The sequence below is a fragment of the Ochlerotatus camptorhynchus genome, unplaced genomic scaffold (genome assembly GCF_037179485.1).
Source record: "Ochlerotatus camptorhynchus isolate MF236.1 unplaced genomic scaffold, CSIRO-AGI_Acam_v1.1 ptg000006l, whole genome shotgun sequence".
Lineage (NCBI taxonomy): Eukaryota > Metazoa > Arthropoda > Insecta > Diptera > Culicidae > Ochlerotatus > Ochlerotatus camptorhynchus.
In genome coordinates, this window is record NW_027040498.1 from 2221656 (window position 1) to 2243083 (window position 21428).

At 38.9% G+C, this 21428-nt stretch overlaps 3 protein-coding genes across 3 annotated transcripts in view; 2 read left to right on the top strand and 1 right to left on the bottom strand.

Annotated features, from left to right (window-relative positions):
• Nucleotides 1–21428, bottom strand: part of LOC135717574 (uncharacterized) — a 1030279-nt gene that overhangs the window by 290669 nt on the left and 718182 nt on the right. The gene's annotated exons all lie outside the window — the stretch shown is intronic.
• On the top strand, nt 9824–11559 carry LOC135717237 (uncharacterized). The gene is made up of 2 exons (XM_065239226.1): nt 9824–10865; nt 10930–11559. Exons 1-2 carry the CDS (start codon nt 10078–10080, stop codon nt 11474–11476), a joined length of 1335 nt encoding a protein of 444 aa, XP_065095298.1. The 5' UTR covers nt 9824–10077; the 3' UTR covers nt 11477–11559.
• LOC135717324 (sex-determining region Y protein-like) lies at nt 18350–19352 on the top strand. Its single transcript, XM_065239325.1, has 2 exons — nt 18350–18355; nt 18405–19352. The coding sequence occupies exons 1-2, from the start codon at nt 18350–18352 to the stop codon at nt 19278–19280; spliced, it is 882 nt and encodes a 293-aa protein (XP_065095397.1). The 3' UTR covers nt 19281–19352.

Here is a 21428-nt window from a genome sequence, read left to right on the forward strand (position 1 = left end):
GAAGTAAAGCCGTTGGTCCCGGCCCATGTGTGTTTGAATGGGTGCGGTATCCTACGCAGGTGTGGAAGCTGCCTTCCTGCACATTCGATTGCCGTCAATGGATGGCAATCGATGTCCGTCGGTGATTGGCACTAGATTGCGGAACAGAGACCGACGTTAAATAAAGGAAAGATAACGTGCTGTTTACTGTATATTCAGGAAAATCCTCTAATTGAATATACCAGAGGAACTCAGATCAGCAGTTCACTTCTTGGTTCACTTATAGATCTAAATACGAAATGTAGGTTCTAGACTGGGCTCAAGAGAAAGAGGCAGTTAATCAGTACCCATTAGTGCCCTTAATTCAAATAATACTGCAACTCACACAAAACAAACTACAGAAGTCATATTCATCATCCTCTTCTATAGTCGGTCTACAACAACGTACCCAACCGGTTCCAACTTTTTCCGACCGCTGATAGACCGTTGCTTTTCACATCACGAAAAACTAAGTTTCTTGTCTGCCTTTGAGCGCATTATAAAACCCTAAAACACAGGACTTTTATTATCCTATGAACACAAAACACCAAAATTTCACACACCCGCCACTTCCCGCGGGTCATCCTTAATCCGATTTATCCTTGCGATTTCAAACCAAAACATTCAAGGCGTCAGAAATACCGGGTTGCCGGGATGGGTATTTTACAAACAACCACAGCTTACTCTATGACCGGCAAAAATCGGCACACCTGCGGCACACTGACAAAAAAGATGGCCCAAGATTGGTGTTTGGAGTGACCTACCCCTTGCATGATTGACACATTTTTATGAATTTGTTTTTTTGTAATGTGGTGCTTTTTTCTTATTAATATCTACACACTAACACCATTCGACAGTCAACATGGTTTAAACGTCTTGTTAACATCTTTTTCTGGATATCTGTGACCCTCAATTTTCATAAACTGATCAATTTGTTTATACTGGTAAACGGCAATCTAACATGCGTGAACCGTACTCAGGATATTTTGTAGGTGGCGAACTCTCATTTTTACGCCCATCGGCATTGTATGTATATGCTCCAAACGGCAAAACAAAAAATGTCGTGTATCATAAAGCATTGCAATGAAATTTGCAAATAATAGTTATTCCACTGTTGTTAATAATTAAGATTTAGCATTTGAAAAATATAATAGAACTGAAATGAAAACTAAGCCTAAACTCAACAAAATTTATGAAAGGAAAAGTTTGAAAAATTGGAGAGAAAAATGTGATTCAAAACAATTCAATGCTATTAACAGGCAGTACGAAGTTTGCCGGGTCAGCTAGTCCTCTATAATTGATAATATCAATCGACTTTATCAAGCCGACTCTTGAACCAATTTGCGGTAATCCCCGCGAATGGATTTTTTTGAGTAACCCTTTAAACTCATATGTACATGTAAATCTATTTTTAAGGTTCAATTTTCTTTGTTGCGATGGCCAAACATTAAAACCCAGCTTCAGGGTGGCTTTCGCTCACTTGCTATAAAAAATTGTTTTTCGGTTTATGAAATCAGTAGTTGTTATATTCATATGTTGTACTAATAACTTACAAGAAGAGGTTGAAAAGTATCTGTTTGACCCATAAAACCTGTCAATTTCCTTTTCAGAGCGTCACAATACTGATTGTGACGCTCTGAAAGCAATATTGACAGGTTTTATGTATCAAACACCCCAGACAACCAGAAGTCGTATAAAAATGTGCAGACAGTATCGTAAATTGCCACAGTTTAAGTCAAAATCGCATATAAGAATGACAAGCATCGCATTATGTTTAAGTTAAATCGTATGGATTGCAAATTTCCGACCTATATGCGATGATTCATTTTTCCATCGTAATGTATCACAAATCAAATTGGATTACATTGTAAGACTTTTCAAATTGAATTTGTTATTACAGATTAAATCATATATGATGTTAAATCAACTCGTTTAAAATTAAATTAAAATTTGCGCGTATATGGCCTCCACTTTTGTACGTATAAGCCATTTCTTTGCATTCTATACGATTTGTTTGTTTGTATATATGTTTGTATATCACGAAAACAATTTTGAATATACGTGCATTCTGGTTGTCTGGGACATACTTTACAACCTATTCTTGTAATCTACAACTGTTGATTGTCATTATAACATGTAATGCTTTTAAAATTCCGAAAAACATTTTGTATAGCAATTGAGTGGAAGCAACCCTGACAGCCTCTTTTCGACGCATCAATTAAGATAGCAAAAAGCTCTCGTCATTACATTCCATTTGCTGAATTGATGCGTCATAATAAAACTGGGTTCAAACTTTCCGAAAATGTATCAAAGTAAATTGCACCTTAAGCCAATCGATAAAAAAAAACCCCCAATTCCAGTTCTGTGTTAACGCTGTACTTTTTTTTAGTCCGTAATGCAAAAAAAAACGAATAAAATAGCAACTAGTGAACAAGTCATGCAACCAATGCATCATCAGCAAGAGTGGCAAATAATACCACGGTGAAAATGAGTTTGAGTAATTTTTCATTCCGTTCCCAGGGCAAGCAAACACATCCACGGAAGCTTGATCGGTGTGATTGCTTCTAGAGAAGTTCCAGGCCAAATAGCAAAAAAATCAATAAATTTCTGATTTTACCTCTCAGAATCCTATGAAACCAATTTTGTGCTGGAATAAGGTCGCAGTGGCCGATTTTATAAGTCTCATCACCTTCCAATAATTTCGCATAGCCGTAATCCCAAAATGTTCTCATTCATCTTCGAGATGGATGTTTAAGGTCTATTTTGGTGCAATAAGACCCCTGAAAAAGCGCCCTGCCTTTTGATTCAGTGAGGGTTAGGGCGTGTTCTGCCAGGTTGTTTGAGGCAGATTTCATGTGTGAGTAAGTGATGACACTGTACATTGTTATGAGCAATCCACTTTAAAAGGTGCTTTTCATATTTCGCCACATGTAGTTCCAAAGAGCCCAAATGAAATGTGGTACTTGCGAAGATAAAGGAACATTGATACCATTTGTATAACACACAAGTAAGAGCTTCTAGAAATTAGTTAAGATAAAATGTTGGAAAATGTGTTAATTGTTAGTCAACAAGTTTAACCATGCATTGACATACTTTAAATCGTGTTAAATTTAAATGTTCCCTCATTTCACATACGTTGAACCATTCTTCATCATGTATATATCTATATCTTTTCCGATGGAGTCAACGAAGTAAAAGTTAAAGAAGAGCTGTAAAATGGAGCACATGCGATACGACAATGGAGTGATGTTCGTTAAGAAAATATTCGGGGACACTGTCTATTTTCCACACTGGTGTTATGGTTTAATAAGACGCAACAAGGAATTCAAGATCATCACTCAAAGATAATGGGAGATCGGGGAGACTAGTAGCGACTATTTAGCAGTGATGCAGAGAGAGAACGAGTTCACAAATAGGCAGGATTTTTTTTATGGAACAGGGAAAAGCCCACTGGCCAATAAGCCCAATAAGTTCTATGATATTTTCACACGACACGAGACATCTCCAGTGAGTTTGCACTCTTTTAAGGAGATCAGGTTATTGAAATACATAATAAGACAATCGAATTATCATTGGAATTAACAGTTCTAATTTATGTATTTTATCTCTGGGAAAGGTACATACAAATTAGTTGTTAACCTTAATGATATTACTTTTGCAGAAGAGGAGAAATAAACAATTCAGTAAGTATAATGGTATTTTATTTAAGTGTGCTATTGAACGCAGCAGGAAGCTTTACAACAGCGATTGGACTTGCATCAAAGTAGCGAAACGCGAACTCTGACCGGATGCCGAGTTAGATAAAGATGCGTAAGAGGGGAAGTTGGAAGAACGTGAACACGAAAAGGGTTTGAGCAGATCATTCTGTAAACGATTGCAGTGAAGAAAAGTTGGATTACGAAGTTGAGCAGAAACAATTTTGAAAATACGACAGTTATGAAAGCTTTTCTAATATTTATACAGATAGGCAGTTAGGTGGTATCTAACGACGATTTTCGGTGCACAGTTCAACAGATGAAGGTGGATAGTTGCTAGTGAACGGAAAGTGGACTGCGATGAATCGGGCAGACGTCGAAGGCAGGGGAAATGCAGGTAATGTCGGCCTTAGTGTCCCTAATTTGGGTCCATACATAAATTCAGCAATCGACTTAATTTTCAATAGCAAGCAAAAATATCCATTAGTAACGTCCCAATAACGCGTTCATCTAGATAAAATTGATAAATAGCAGATTTTTAGCGATGGGCCCAATCTTAGATTCATAGGCCAACATTAGAGACATTTCCCCTATATGATGCCAAGCTAGGGATGTCGTAGTGAAGCAGGGCCGGTGGGAGCGTCGACTCAACTAGACATTGAAAGCTTAGGATACCATGCTAACAGAGAGTTGGTGATCAATCAGACCGAAGGGCAGATGATGACCGCTCAGAGCGTTGGAACAACCTAACGTCAGGAACGAAGGATGCTAAGCTAACATTGTGGATCTGAAACCATTTGTTGTACAAACAATTAGGGGCGCAGTATCACTGGCGGCTTCAGCCAGACATATACCAGTCTAAGTTACCTGACAGAGACCTGGTGATCAACCAGACCGAAGATGATGGCTGCTTGGAGCGTCGACTCAGTTACATGTCGGGGCGTAGGATGCCATGCTAACAATGTTGCTGACAGAGAGCTGATATTCAAACCGAATTAATGACAGATGAGGGCCGGTGGGAGCGTCGACTCCACTAGACGTCGAAATCGCAGGATGCCATGGATGCCAAGTTATCTAAGTCACCGAGAAGCAGATATTGTGGATCTGGAACCATTTGTTGTACGAACCATTAGGGGCGTAGTATCACTGGCTTCGGCCAGACATATACCAGTCTAAGTTACCTGCCAGAGACCTGGTGATCAACCAGACCGAATATAATGGCCGCTAGGAGCGTCGAATCAGATACATGTCGGGGCGTAGGACGCCATGCTATCAATGTTGCTGACAGAGGCGACCTCAGAATGTACGTGTATGAACAGGCATTCTTGAAATGGGTCGTTGGATATACAGTCAGTATTCCTAAAGTTTGAGCTAAGTAGTCGCACCCAACCCAACCTTCGCCCTTGAAATATAAATCTCCAATAATTCTCCAAATTTCAGGAAAAACCCTGAATCATTTCTAGACATTTTCCTAAATGGCCTGTGTCTGCTGCTTTCCTCGTTTAAGCTTTCATTCGCTGATAACCTAAAAATGTATCGTGTCATAGCTTCTGTTCCGGATTATATTGCCCTACAAGAAGATATTGATACTATACTGGTATGGTGTAACGATAATGGCATGCGGGTCAATAACATGAAGTGCAAAGTTTTTATCTTCGGTCGCTGCAATAACCCCAGTCTTCATCAATACAGAATGGAAACTGCATCATTGGAACGTGTGTCGTCCATCTGTGACCGCAGCGTTACCATCGATTCGAGGCTCAGATTCAACGAACACGTGAGCATTACCACTGTCAAAGCTTTTTCTATGCTGGGATTCATCCGTCGCCACGCTTCCGAGTTCACCGACATCCACGCTTTAAAAACTCTCTATTTCTCGTTGGTTCGTAGCATTCTGGAGTACGCTGCTCCGATTTGGTCTCCTTATTATGTAGCTCATGTTCTCACGATTGAACGGGTGCAGAAAAGGTTCTCACGGTTTGCACTGAGACAACTTCCTTGGAACGATCCGACCAATCTTCCTCCTTTTTCTGACCGATGCTAGCTCATAGGATTGGAACCACTATCTGTCTGACGAGTAACGATGCAGCGGCTATTTATTTTCGATGTCATTGGAGGATCTATCGATTGCCCTGAACTTCTCGCACAGATCCCGCTTAACATTCCTCCTCGACGGTTTCGGAACTCAGCTTTAATAGCAGTCCCATACCACAGCTACAACAACCCTTTTGATTCGTGTCTTCGCTTGTTCAATGTTGTCTGTGACGAATTCGATTTTAACTTGACTTGAAACATTTTTAGAACTAGGATTAGTAGTAATTTGTAGTTTATAAGTATAATAGTTCAGTCGGTACGACTAGTCGAAGACGGTGATAAATAAATCCGTGGGCTAAACCTCAGGCAAAACCTCGGGCAAAACAAAGTTCCGAAAAACAAACTACGCAAATGACAATCAGATGTGTTTGTGATGTTACAATTGATGTTACCGTTGGAAACCTTAATAGGCAATACGTTTATTGTTTCAGTGCCAGGTTTTTCCGTTTATATCAGGTTCTTTTTTCAGACGTTCCCAAGAGGTCGTTGGAGTAACAACGGTTTGACATTAATGCCGAAAGTGTTGAATCAGTACAGAAAATGTAACACTTTCGGAAGCTAGTCTATCTTTGAGGGTTTGAATATTATACCTACCTCCAATTTTTTGAAAGCTTTTGCAAACTTCTGTACTCTTCGAAGTGATTATGTACGTACTAAGCTTTTCTGAAATGGTTTAGTACTTTTCAAAGTGATCCTAAGCTTTTCTCAAGTTATTCAGTACTTTCTGAAGTGATTCTAACTTTTCCAAAGTAATTCTAAACTTTCTTAATGTAATGTAATGTAACGCAGTGTCAGCACAGATAGATCTCGTTTTTGAACATAACTACAGTGCACTATCTACAACCCGATATTGAGTAATTCCGATTTTTTTTTGAAATGATTCAGTATTTTCCGAAATGATTCACTACTTTCCGAAGTGATTATGAACTTTCTGAAGCGATTCAGTTTTTCCGAAGTGATTCCGAACATTTCTGAAGTGATTCAGTGCATTACTAACTGATTCAGCTATTTTCGAAGTGATTCCGAAATTGTCTGAAGTAATTCAATTAATGAGTCAGTACTTTCTGAAGTTATTTCAAACTTCTTAGCAGTGTTGGCTAAAATCAAGATCAGAAAATCAAAATCAACAATCTTTCAAGATCAATATCACCTAAAATCACAGGCACCAATATCGCAAGCCAGCATCACCACGAAAATCACACGTGATTTTCGACCAATATCAGCCGTGATTTTCGATTCCCAAAATCAACCAGCATCAATATCAACCAAGATAAAAATCATCGAAAATCATAGGATTAGAAGATATATTAAATTTTAGAGTTTGGGGCATTCCGAAATTCAAGTCAACAATTCGGATGAAATTAAAATGGTGGAATTCAACCCAAGATGGCTTCCACAATTCCAAGATGGCGGACCTAAATCCAATATGGCGGCCCACGGACAGGGAATATGCATCTAAACCCATGCAATGCCCCGTAACGTGGGTAGATCACCTTTTAGTGGTACGTTACGGGATGTAAGATCTACCACCGATTCCTAGTCCCGACTACTTCAAACTAGGGGAACAGGATTTTTCAGCTATCAAAGGAACACATCTTAGTCCTTTTTATTTTTTATGCCTTGTTGATAGTGACAAGACTCGGCTTTGTTCACCGAGGATGATCTTGAAACAAGGAAAAAAAATGAGTTAGTTAGTCTTCATCTATGTGATTTCTAATCTTCTATTCGTTGTTTTCTAGTTTGAAGTGGTGACTAGGGTTCTGATGCATGGTCATTATCGGTGTCATTGCTTAATTTTGTTGCTAAGGAATCCAATTTTAACTGACAAAGGGACGCGCCTTTGGAGGGTATTCCAACACTCCGAAGGGTATAAATAGCGGGACCTTTAAATTAGAGTCGGATCCTTACGATAAATGCAAGAATGACAACTGTAAAAAATCGAATACTTCATCATTTCTCAATTGTGATGGAGTAATACGACATGCACTAAACTAAGGACACGGGATATACTACAATAGATCAAATTACTGGTCGCAGTAGTGTTATGTCCCGAACAGAGGAAAAAAAACCCATGCAATATGGGTATCTGCGGAATGGGCTTGATAAGTGGAAGTGAAATCCGCCGCCATTTTGTAATCCAAGATGGCGGACCAAAATCCAATATAGTGGCCCACGGACAGGGAATATGCATTTAAACCCATGCAATATGGGTATCTGCGGAATGGACTCGGTGGAAGTGGAAAATTGACATCCACTGCCATCTTTGAATTCAAGATGGCGGACCAAAACCCAATTAGGTGGATCCTGGTCAGGAAATATATATCTAAGCCCATGCAATGTGGGTATCTGCGGAATGGGTTCGATAAGTGGAAGTGGAAAATGGACATCCGCCGCCATTTTTGAATTCAAGATGATGTACAGAAATCCAATATGGTGGCCTGACAGTGTATATTAGACTGATGCAAATTTTGACATTTTCGCTCCACAGTGCTCAAACGGTTCCAAATCGGGTCCTGATTAGTCTCCCAACATTTGAACTCATTTGATAAGAAACTGACTTGGCACAAACCATTTGAAGTTTATATGGAAATTACTATAGGAAAACCAAATGTTTTGTTCATATCCATATATTCACTAAACCATAGTTATTTTTACAGCAGAATGTTTTCGAACTATATATTCGGTTGTACCTGTTTATATGTGTTCAGTTTCAACACCGACCGCTCTGCTCGTACCGGCACTACCATCACTTATCGGTTACAATTGGAAATGAAGCTGAAGTGGATTCGCCGATGGCTACTTGCGAGCGACGACCGTTCAAGTAGGACTGGAACCAATCCAAAAGAGTTCCATGAATTCCAAGCTTTTCAAGCTTCGCTACAGCAATTTGATAGTTTCGAATGCTGCGGAAAAGTCCAAATATAATACATCCGTTTGTGCTCGTTAAAGCATACTGTCGGTTACGTAAGAAGAGAGGCATAAAAGGTTTGACGCGGTGAACGACCGGGAATGAAACCATGCTGGTCTGGGCTTAAAAATTGCTTGCAATGAAAGAATAATTGCTCCATCACAACAAGCTCAAAGAGTTTGGAAACAGCGCATAACGAGGATATTCCGCGATAATTATCAACATTCTTCCTATCGTCGTTTTTGTGTACAGGGAACATGTATGCACGTTTCCAGCAGGACGGAAACACTCCGGATGAAAGCGACAAGCTGAAGATCACTTGAAGTGGCTCGAGCAAGCTGTCAATGCAGTTCTTCAAAAACACCGACGGAATTCCATTGGGACCTAAGCACGTTGACACTTTTAGTTTACGTGCAGCTACCGTGTAAGCAATTGTTCTTCATTGCTCTAGGTAATGAATGCACTTCTTTCCCAATTTTTCCGAGTCACAAAATAAGGATTTGAACATGAAGTATGGCAAACGTCCATGATGACAATTCGAAATGCATTATTATACACGAATTTATAGACTTATGGCAAACATCCAGTCAGGCTATCGTATGTATATCGTATATCGGCTATCGTACTTTATGGCTAATGACCATTATGGCAATCATCTGTATGGCAAACGTCCGTATGGCAAACGTCCGTATGGCAAACGTCCGTATGGCAAACGTCCGTATGGCTTATGGGGTGTCATCGTGCACAATTAGGCGAAGTTTCACGGAATTCGGACAGGGAAATATAAAATCGATTCATCAGTTGGCGTGGAACTGCTCTATACACAATTACGGTTTACCCCGTTTACCCGAAACGAGTGAAAATGAAAAAGTAGTTCAGCAGAACAACTCCATTTGGGTTGAGTCCTGCCTGGCGAGTGCACACACAAGCTGTTGATGAATTTTTTTTTTTTGGTTCTCCCCGAAGGGAAAGCTTAGTTGCAGGGTTGGGGTGCGAGCAAATAATATAACTGTAGCCATGCGCTGCAGCAGGTGCCCCTTGGGCCAGCTTAGAAGCTTGCCCAGGAAACTAATAAAAAGTTGGGAAAATGAGAAACATTCCCATCGAATGCAACAAGTGCCCCGGGTGCACGCAATATGTTCCTCGCGATGGGCGTTTTTTTTTTCGTTTGGTGATGGAAAAATGCCTCAAATTGAGTTCACTGCAAGTGGAAAAGAAAGCACACCATGGGGGTGTGGTCGTGGGAAATCAGGAAGCGGAAGCTCAATCGAACCAACAACGGTGCAGTTTCCGTTGGAAACCGTTCGCTCGGAAGTGGGTTGCAGCTTTTGCCAATAGTTCAGTAGAATAGTTTCGCCAGTGATGATTGAGTCGGGGAGCGAAGCAAGATCTCCGGAAGTCATACACAGTGCTGATGGAGCGATTCGCCTGTGTGTTGTTTACTTATCGATTGTGGCGTTGGCATTTACTGGACTTGGCTATGATCCTCACATGAGGATCGGTGAACGCAGGGCAGCAGATGAAGCCGAAGCGGAAGCGGAGTTTGAAGGATTCTACACGGGTATCGAGGAGGAAGCGGAGGAAGATGAAGACGTGGAAATCAAATACCTGCCAAATATCTACGTGGCACGAATTGTGGCCCCGATCTTGATTTGTGGTTTGATTTATTGGACAGCTAATCTCAACCTCGTTCGGAGAGTCTGCGGCCTTGGACATGCACTCGTTGTCGTATGCTATCAGCTTCTTTCCGTTCCGAAGGCCTTCGACGATATCCTTTTGGGATGCGGTTTCGCTTCCGAACTTTTTTGGGCAGGAAAAATGCTTCTGTACTATTATCAAATAGTGATCTACAGTCCGATCGGGGACCGATTCTCCGTCGTCATCTACGGTATCATGGCGCAAACCTTTGGAGCAGCCGTTCTTCCCTGGATCGTCAACGAGTTTGAGCAAATCTGGGAGCATTTTGAGAGCTTCCTCAACGTGGCAATTGCAATGATTCAGTTTTTTCTGTTCTACCCCTGCGACTTCTGGACGGAGGCATTGAAGGAAACGTTCGAAGATGGTAGCAAGTTCAAGTTTCGGAAATTGCTAGTCATAGCCAATTTTGGAACTGTGACTCTTGCCTCCATCAGCAATATTACTCTTCAGTGGTAAGCGTTTGATTTGGTACGGAGTAGTGAAGTTTTTCTCAATATAATTCGATCAAAATTCCAGGTTCATCAACGACAACGAAACCCTACTTCGAGCGTTGCTACCGTTTTTCGTGGGTGACGCATTTTGGGATACCTTCTGGAACATTGTCTACAACGGAATCTCCTTCACATTTCTGGGATTCTTCTGCATATTCCTGAACACGTACCAACTGGTGATTGCATCGTTTCTCGTTACTTTTCTAACCGGAGCGGCCTACCTTTACTTCGAGGAAGACATCGCCGCTCGTATGGCCATTCCTATGACGGCTTTTACGTTTGGCGCAGCCCTGGTGCAACTGCTAGCGATGTGTCCCCGGAAGAAGCTGATCCCGTTGATGGGAGCCGTCTTTACGGTGCTTAATCTGGCTACCTATGGATACTTTGGGCTGCTCACTCTCTTCTGGAGCTCACCGGATATAGTGATGGTGGTGGTTTGGGCGGCCAATGGGTTCTATGTGCTGATTTTGTTGGTTCTCAGCAGGGAGCTCGGCAAACTGGAGGGTGAGCAAGCCTTGCCGGAGCGAGATATTAGTGGGAGTTTTCATACCATCGTCACGACAATAACTTGAGAGGATGTTTGTTGGAAAATGTGTTCGTTTTAGGTACATTTACTGTTTGTATACTTGATCTAAATTTTAGAAATAAATGGTGCTGTTTTAGAGTAATGGGGCTGTTGGAAATTATTTTACAGTTGGTATATCACTGAATTTAGTGCCTAAGATGTCGTTTTTTGTTAGCTATTAATCGATTACTTTTTCGTTCTTATCTGTTTGGGGTCGATTAATCGATTAATCGCAATTAAAAATACGATCTTACTAAAAGTAGTCCTGATCCGAATCGTTGACGTTGATAAAACTGTAACACTTTTTTTTCTCTGTTAGGTCCCGACATCACTGCGACCAGTAATTTGATCTATTGTAGTATATCCCGTGTCCTTAGTTTAGTGCATGTCGTATTACTTCATCACTATTGAGAAATGATGAAGTATTCGTTTTTTTTTACAGTTGTCATTTTTGCATTTATCGTAAGGATCCGACTCTAATTGAAAGGTCTCGCTATTTATACCCTTCGGAGTGTTGGAATACCCTCCAAAGGCGCGTCCTTTTGTCAGTCAAAATTGGATTCCTTAGCAACAAAATTAAGGAATGACACCGATAATGATCATGCATCAGAACCCTAGTCTTAACCACTTCAAACTAGAGAACAACGAATAGAAGATTAGAAATCACACAGATGAAGACTAACTAACTCATTTTTTCCTTGTTTCAAGATCATCCTCGGTGAACAAAGCCGAGTCTTGTCACTATCAACAAGGCATAAAAAGTAAAAAGGACTAAGATGTGCTCTTTTGATTACTGAAAAATCCTGTTCCCCTAGTTTGAAGTAGTCGGGACTAGGAATTGGTGGTAGATCTTACATTCCGTAACGTACCATGAAAAGGTGATCAACCCACGGTACGGAGAGAAATATTAACTTCTTTTAAGTTTTTTGGGCTTAGTTCTAGTAACATCTGTAAAGTTCCCGCAATTATAATGAAATTGATCGAACGGAACTGAAGTTTTTAAAAATGTTCCTATTTTTTTTTTGGATTTTCCCTCAAGTTGCCACAATTTTCCGGATGTTCATGAGACTGTCTTAAAATTTTCAAAACAGGTCCAAAGCTCTCTGAACTAACCTAAAAATCATTGAGTACACCTGAAATTTTCCGAAGATCTTTTAAAGTTCCTGGGATTTTTTTTAAGTTAATGGAACTTTTGTGAAGTTCCTTGATCTTTATTTAAGTTCACGAAAGTTTATCAAAATTCATAGAACTAAACTGAATTTCTTGGGTCTTACCCTTAACCCGCCAACGCCCATAAGTGAACCTATTTATGGGATATTGATGTTACAACTAAAATATATGTTTTTGTGAATCGGTTCATTTTACCGATTCGGATTTGAACCGGTAAATGGGTCATTCGACGACAAGTGACCGAGAAAAAAACAAAAGTGTAATTCACCTCTTCCGATTAGGACTTAAATTGGAGAAGATGTTTATTTTCGTCTAACTTTTATGAATCAAATTTTTTTTTCCAATCGAAGTACCCCTCGGTCCAGGAGTAATCAATATAGAAACACTTATCAGCTAAACGTTATTTGCGTATTTCATGAGATACTGCTTCAAGGATGTTAAAAATTTTGAGAAACAATATTCTTGCTCATCCTGTTTTATGAAAATTATCGTCGTTTTCATCTGTGCCGAGTTAAAATGATTACAACAACTTGATCATAAGTGGTGTGATATTGGCCTCGATGGCCTTAGAGCGACCGGTTTTGCTTACTGAGAAGAACATCAAGAGTTTAATTTCGTTTCCCTCCACATTCAAGATTCGTTAGTCGCTTTTTTCACTCGATCTAGTCACGGAAATTCAGCGTACCATTTGCCAAAACGAACCTTGCTGCATACCCAATCCTTTCATCCATCATTCCAGTGATTTTTCGTGAAAGTGTTGATGACTCCTTGGCTTCCAACAAAGCGAGTATCAAGTCAACACATTCCTACCCAACCCTTTTTTGACCTGTATTTGGACGAGGCCGACGCTGGTATTGCCTAATTTTAGATTACTCACTGGGCAATTGCCCCTCCTTTTATAAATAAGATGTTTATTACCACATTTCCAAATTACGATATAAAATAACTTGTTTTCGTGATAACTTGATTTGAAGGTTAAATAACTTCATTTCATACTATAACGGCACTGTACACCTTTTATTGCGTCAATTCTTTTGAGATTGTGTCTGAAAATTGCACCACAAAAGTGCATGAAGGGAAAAACTTCAATGACATTTTTTGATCAAAAAATTGCACCACAGTAGTGCATACAAATTTTTTTTTTCAAGGTGTTTCATGGAGCGATAAAAGAAGAGGGTTAATTTAAGGTTGTAAAAATTCACCTTTGTGGTGGTAAATCGAAGAGAAAGCTTTTTATTGAATATCTGGTGTAAACATATCATCAATCATGGAGGAACTAATCAAAATGAATAACCCTGGTGGAAAATTTGAATCACGCTAAAAATTTGAAGGTGCACCTTGAACTGAATATTTCTTGTGAAACGTTCGCAATACTGTGGTAAATGTAGAAGCAAGGTTTATTTATTTTTCTGGTGCATAATTTGCATCGTTCTGATGAATGCAAGCTTCATTGAAAATTTATGGTGGAATATTTGCACAATTCTGGTGCCTGAGAATTGCACCACAAAAGTGCATGGTAAAACAAACTTCACTGACAATTGTTGGTACATCATTCTGGTGAATGGAGGAGAATGCTTTATTGAAAATTTCTGGTGAAAAATTTGTATCGCTTGATAAATGAAATTAACAGAAAATTTCTGGTGGAAAACTTGCACTGGTCTGGTAAATGAAGGCACAAGCTTTATTTAAATTAAGCTATATTGAAAACTTCTGGAGAAAAATCTGCACCATTCTGGTGAACGGATGTGCAAGCTTTTCGGAAAATGTTGGGTCTCAAATTTGCATCCTTTTGCTCAATAGAGGAACAAACTTTAATTAAAATTTCTGGTGTAAAATTTGCTCCATTTTTATGATTGGAGGGAAGCTGCTTTACCAAAAATTTATGCTAAAAAATCTGAAAATAGAGGCAAGTTATATTTGTTGGAAAAACCTGCAACATTCTGATGATAGGAGAAGCAAACTATATTGAAAATGTCTGGTGGAAAATGGAAAAAGGAAATCTGCACTAATCAGAAGATTGGAGAAGCAATTTTTATTGAACATTACCGTTGAATTATTTGCATCGTTCTGGTCAATTGAAATTTCCTGGTGTTAAATTTTCCGGGGGCAAGTTTGTATTATTTTCGGTGTAAGATTCAATCTGCTGCATGAAGGGGCTAGCTGAATTGAAAATTCCTGATGTTAAAATTGCACAGTTCTGGTGAATGGAGAGGCAAGCTTTATTGAATATTTCTGGTAGAAAAACTATAATGTTTTGGTGAATGGACGGGCAACTTAAACTTGACTTCCGAGAAGAAACTCAAGGGTATTGAATTCTGAAGAGAAGTTCCAAAAGAAAAGATTTCTGGGATGATTCCATGAAAATTCTGCGAATTATTTCTAGTGAATCCTGCAGATAGTTCGAAAATAATATCTAGAGAATCAAATTTCGAATGAAATTCCAAAGGGATATTGGGGAAAATTTCTAGGAAATTCCGGAGATAATTTCAAGTTTATTTTGAGAAGAATTTCTGGAGAATACAGAGGAAATTCTTCTGAAACATTAGGGGAATTTCATTTCCAAGGTGTTCTGAGAAAAAAAAAGTTCTAGAATATTCCGAGAAGAACCTCAAGGATATTGTATTCTTAGGACAATTCCAAAATATTTCTGGAGAGATTTCAAATAAAATTCTGCGGATAATTTCTAGTGCATCCTGCAGATAGTTCCAAGATAATTTCGAAAAGAATACCGAGAAAATCAAATTTTGAGTGAACGTCCAAAGGGATTTTAAGCAAAATTTCTAGCGAATTCCAAGGATAATTTCTAGCTCATTCTGGGAATAAGTTATGAAACTCTAAAAAAATTTCAGTTCCAAGGTGTTCTGAGAAAAAAATCATGAAGAGTTGTAAATATAATTCCAGTGGACTTCTAAGAAGAATTTCAAAAAAGCTCTTCGGAGAGTTCTAAAAAATCCAAGAAGATCCTCAAGGATATTGAATTCTGAGGACTGTTCCAATATATTTCTGGGGAGTATTCCAAGAAATGTCTGCGAATAATTTCTAGTGAATCCTGCAGATAATTCCAAGATAATTCCGAAAAGAATACCGAGAAATTTAAATTTTGAGTGAAATTTCAAAGGGATTTTGAGGAAAATTTCAAGGGAGTACCAATAATTTCTAGCTCATTCCGGGAATAATTTCTAGATAATACAGAGAAAATTCTTCTGAAACTCTAAGGGAATTTAAGTTCCAAGTGTTCTGAGTAAAAGTCAACAAGTATTCTCAAAATAATTCCAGAGGACTTCTGAGAAGAATTTCAAAAGAGCTCATAGAGTTCTAAAAATTTCTAAAAGAACCTAAGGAATTCTGAGGATGGACTTTTTAGCAACTGTACAAAGTTTAAAGACAGCTTTTGGATTCCCTGATTGAAAATTAGGTATATGTTTGCCATTGAACCTTGGCCGATTGTTGTCTTACTAAGTATTTGTCTAAGAATCTTCTCTGAAAATTTTAAGTCATTTGTTACCGTGGTTGACATGCTCAATCCTTCGCACAAGTCGTCATTCCGTTAACAATCCTGTACTCGTTTATCAAAATAGTTTTGTGCGCCTTTGGTCCAATCGCTATGTATTGTTTAAACCTTTTAATGATCCTATTAGCCTTGGCATTTAGATCAAAATTTGAAAAAAATTAAAACTACAATTTTTCCTGAAAATGACCAAGTTCAACGTTCTCGCAACGGTAACAGTAAAGTGACTATAACAACATATAAGGGCTTACAAAAATACTTACTTGAAATAGTCAAAAATTGTAACGATGCCTTCAAAATATACAAAAACGTACTGCACAAAATTTCAGAAAGGTAACTGAATAAAAGATGATACCAGTGCCTTGAAGAATATATTTTCTTTGGTTTGTATTTTTAACCTGTAAAGAAGAGCATTACGCAAAACATTATTACAACGATTCCTACAGGGTTCAGAGATTTGGAAGAAATTGACCGAGTTGCTGGGCAAACACAATCGCAGTGATACCCATGTTGGTAGTATGGAAGCGTGGAAGAATTTCAAAACCAGGAAGGCTATCAACGAAGAACTGGACCACCAAAAAACAGCTATGATTGCTGCTAGTAAGGCAAAGCGGCTACAAAATCGCTATATAATGGAACATTTCATCGATTTTGTGCGCATACTTTGCAAAGGTAGCCGACCACTTCGTGGACATTCGGAAGGAGCGGAAAGTGTGCCACCCAGTTGGTGGCTAACTACGATCCTGTGCTGGAAAAACACTTGGCGGAAGGTGCGAAAAATTGCCAGTATACAAGTAACCGTATTCAAAATGACATGATTACGTCGTTGTACAATGTAATGTAAAGAAGATGAACCACCACCGGAGCAAAAAATAAATAAAATTAGCTAAATTGAACAGTAGGGAAAATGTGAGAGGAGGACAGCACCATCTACCACGTACCCATCCCCAGATTAAATGCACCATAGAAAAAAATTGCCCCTCGTTAACAAGATTCCTGTGCACGCTAGTGCACATCTGACTAGCTTTTTTATCGCTTGAATTCTTGTTGTCATAATGCAAAAAAATGACATCGGAAGCAACCTTTTCAGAATTTTGTTTTTACAATTAATTCTATACACTTTAAAGCTGTCAAACGGGCATTGTTGCATTCAAATAAACGTTTATATTCATATAAATTCAAGGGGGCGTTTGATACACTCATACCGTACTTTTTTTTTAAATGTATATAATTCCGAATAATACTTAATCAATCTGAAGTATTTCAAAAACATATCCACACTAATTACTGTTCATTCTCCCGCTTTGGAAGAATATCTGAGAGGTATCATGAAGTTTTTTGAACTTTTGGGCATCTTCACATAAATACTGTAGTACTTTCAAAAGTTGTCGTTATTTCTTATTGCACATGACTATCCTTGAACTACTTAATTTAAACAAATACAATTTTAGCAATAACCGATAAAAAAAATCGACATCAATTAATCGATTATGTCGATTAGAAGGCGTAGTGGTTAATTATTATAAGCTCATCGATTATAATGTCGATCAATTTATTAATCGCAATAATCGATTATCTTACGACATCCCTACTCATGAAGATTTTGTATGAAAATATTAACTCTAGAAACTCTTGCTTATCCGCTACAGTCCATTTTTCTAAGAACTGACCTTACATTTGTTGTAAGAAAACATGCCGAAGATTTAGATTTGATGTGCATGCCCTTTGTTGTGCGTGAATATACTTAAGATACTTATTCTAATTTTGATTGCCTCATTATTTTGATGGTGGATTTCGGATAATGTCGCTTTGACGGGATAATTAATCAATGAAAGTTTTTGAAATCGGTTGAACTTCATCTGCACTCCGTTTGTATTTTGAGTGATAGTTGCTCAACTGTAGATTTTCCAAATCAATGCTTCTTTAAGCACTAAAACTTTCGTTGCGGTAGATATATAACTCGATTACATCGTCTTCGGGTAGGTCTTGCAATTTGACGAACACACGGTCAACCGATACGCATCAACGGTTTTCCACCCGAAAAAAAAAAGTACCTTCACCACTAGCGTCGTGCTTCAGATGACCGATCGGGTCGGAAAAGCCGTTGGGAAAAGATGCCGCCTATAAAACCATCGGATGAGCCGGCAAACAGTATCATACGTTTGTGATCACTTGTGTGAATCACATCTAGGAGAGGTCAACATGAAGGTAGGTTTCAACCCTTTCCAATTAATTGGATTAAATTTTAATTGATCTTTGGTTCTTCCAGGCGTTTGTTAGCGTTATTATTACGTTTATCGTACTGTCAGCTACCTTGGCGGAAAATTTGGATCGAACGGAGAAACGGATCTTTGGCAGCGAGCATGGAACGCAATTTTCGTCGCACAACAATCACGCTCAGCAGCAGCAGCAGTTGGATTATCACTACAATCAACCCCATCAGGTTCACCAGCACAACCAGAAGAACTGGATTCAACCTGAGGAACGGTTGAACAAAGCTAAGGAGTACTATCAGCACATCCAACAGCAGCAACTCGAGTGGGAATCTCAGAAACAGCATGCTCCAGAGCATCACGGTATCGATCATTACCAACATGTTGATCATCAGCAGCAGAATCAGGGTGTTCATTATCAGTACGCTCAGCAGCAAGATCAACACCACCGTGATCATGATTATCAACAGCATCATCATCAAGCCCAATATCAGCCTCATTACTATCAACAACAACAAGAAAGACTTCCCCATCATCACAATCAACAGCAACCTCAGCATGACTGGGCCCAGCAGAAGCAGATCTTCAGTTTTAGTTCATTACTTTTCCCAGTACAGGATCAGAAGCACGTTCCATACCCGGTAGCCTTTGAAAAGAACATCCCACAAGTAGCCGAGAAGAAAGCTCCCATCTACGAAGAGAATCAGATCCCCTATCAGGTTGATCGGCCAGTGCAGCATCCAGTCAAGATTCCCGTCCAAACCCCAGTCAAGCAGCACATCCAGGTGATTCGCAAACCAGTCGCAGTTCATGTCGATAAGCCTTATCCAGTGTACGTGGAGCACCCGGTCTACATGGAGAAGCCTGTGCCCATGCAAGTAATCATCATGAAAGAGAAGAACAAGTCCCTGTGGGGATGAGCGACGGTGTTACCTAGTTAAACCTACTAATCTTATAAGTTGTTAATACGTTCGTAATATGATGATAATATATTGTCCGAGATGTTAATAAACTATTTATTAATGTTAGAAGATGTCAAAATTTGTTCATTGAGAAATGTGTGAATCTCTAGAATATTATAAGATATGCAGTCAAGAAAACAATGCAATGCTTTTTTTCACTATATTACATTTTACTGATCCGCTGGTTCTATAGCGAGCAATACACGTAACTGTTGCTAAAAGAACTTATGTTTCTATTACACATTTTTTAGTTTATACACATTTTCTTTTCAGAAAGCGAGTAATGGCGCTATATCCATAAGCCATATAGGGCTAAGACAAGTGCTAGTACTCATGTCCCAACCACTCGAGGAAAATGGAGCATCATATAACTTTTTTAGATTAGATGCTCCCAACTACCAATCATTTATAACAACGGAACCTACGGTACGAGATGTCATCCATTTATTGGATTCTGAAGCATCGTCTTTGATTTAAACAGGCCCGATGTTTCTGAATCATCTTCCCCCTTAAATGCTGCACAGTAGGCCTGGCCGTTTTGATATATCTTGCGCATCTCTGATGTATAAAATAGACCAAATAGACAAGAAAAATGATGGAGGTGAACTGGCTGGTGTTAGATTAGATTAGATTAGAAATTAACCCATTAGTTCAAAAGCTATGAATTTTGAAAAAAAAAACAATTTAAAAAAAAAAAACTATTTTTGGACTACCCTAACAATGGAAATGGTCACCCTAATGACAAAAAAAAGTAAGGGTCTAATATTTTGCACTAAGGAAAAAACAAAAAAAAATTACGAAATTCTGAGAACCACTATATCGTTTTGCTATGGAATGGCTGATAATAGATCGTGTAAAGTTATAAGACATAGGAGAAATGGATGTAATGTCGGCCTGAATGCCCCTAATTTGGGCCCATACATAAAATCAAAAATCGACTAAATTTTCAATAGCGACCAAAAATATTCATTAGTACCGTCCCAATGACGCATTCATCTAGATAAAATTGATAAATAGCAGATTGTTAGCGATTGACCCAATTTTAGATCCATTAGAGCCATTTCCCCTATAATGAAATATTACAAAGATTGCTTGCAATTGGTTTTATTTGTTAGCATTTTTTGCAAGTTGCTTTCTGCGTGAAAAGGATGTTCGCAGTAAAATTCAGACTTCTTTCTTTGTGCTTTAATGCTAGTGAAGAGTCTCTAATGCTTAGCGCTAGAGAAAGCATGAATTAGTTTCAAAAACTGGAATTGACTCGGCCATATGTGTCTCGACGTTGTAGCTGAGCCTTTGGTGCATGAGCTTGAACTGTAAATGAACTTTTTAAATCAAAACCTGTATTGCACCTCTGTGAAGCCATTGCGAAGAGTTCCCAATCGTTCAGCTACTCACCTGAAAAGAAATGAAAAGCAATGATTAGTGGATTGTTAACATTGTAGAGCAACATTTTTTTTCGGAAATTATTTTCAAGCTTTGAATGCCCTTAATAAACGTCTCGGACAAAATTCCAGTTGGAGTATTTGTCTATTTCAAGCCCGTTCATCGGATTGAATTGAATAAATATTTACTCGCAGCTGAAGCATATCAAAAGTTTACCTCAAACAAACACCTACGTGATGATTGTTAAACTAAACAACAAATACCCACTTCTCGGGGCACCTTCACAGCAGTAGATCCGTAATCAACATGGTCAATTAAATTAAAAATTTACCCCATTGCCACTGGCAGAAGCCAACCAACTCTACGCTCTGTTGACAATGCTAAACATCCTTCAATCAAAATTCAATTAGCTCTGAAACTATTTCTCGCTTTTGCAGGATCTAGATACCTGCCAGCCAACAGCTCCGTTGGGGTTATTCCCATGACCCCGTTGAAAAGTGACCCCAAACCACATCACTTAGCTCGGAATTCATTGTATGTATGCACGGATATCGTCAACCAAAACAGAGAGCCAAGAGCCGAGCGCTGCTGCCGGTTGGATCATTTGAAATTTTAATTCAACAGGAGTTCAAGAGACCATCCCGTTAACAATGTATCACTGTCCTGCCTGTCGTCTGTCCAGCTTCGGCCCCGAAAGCATTGGAGAATACAAGGATGCCAGGA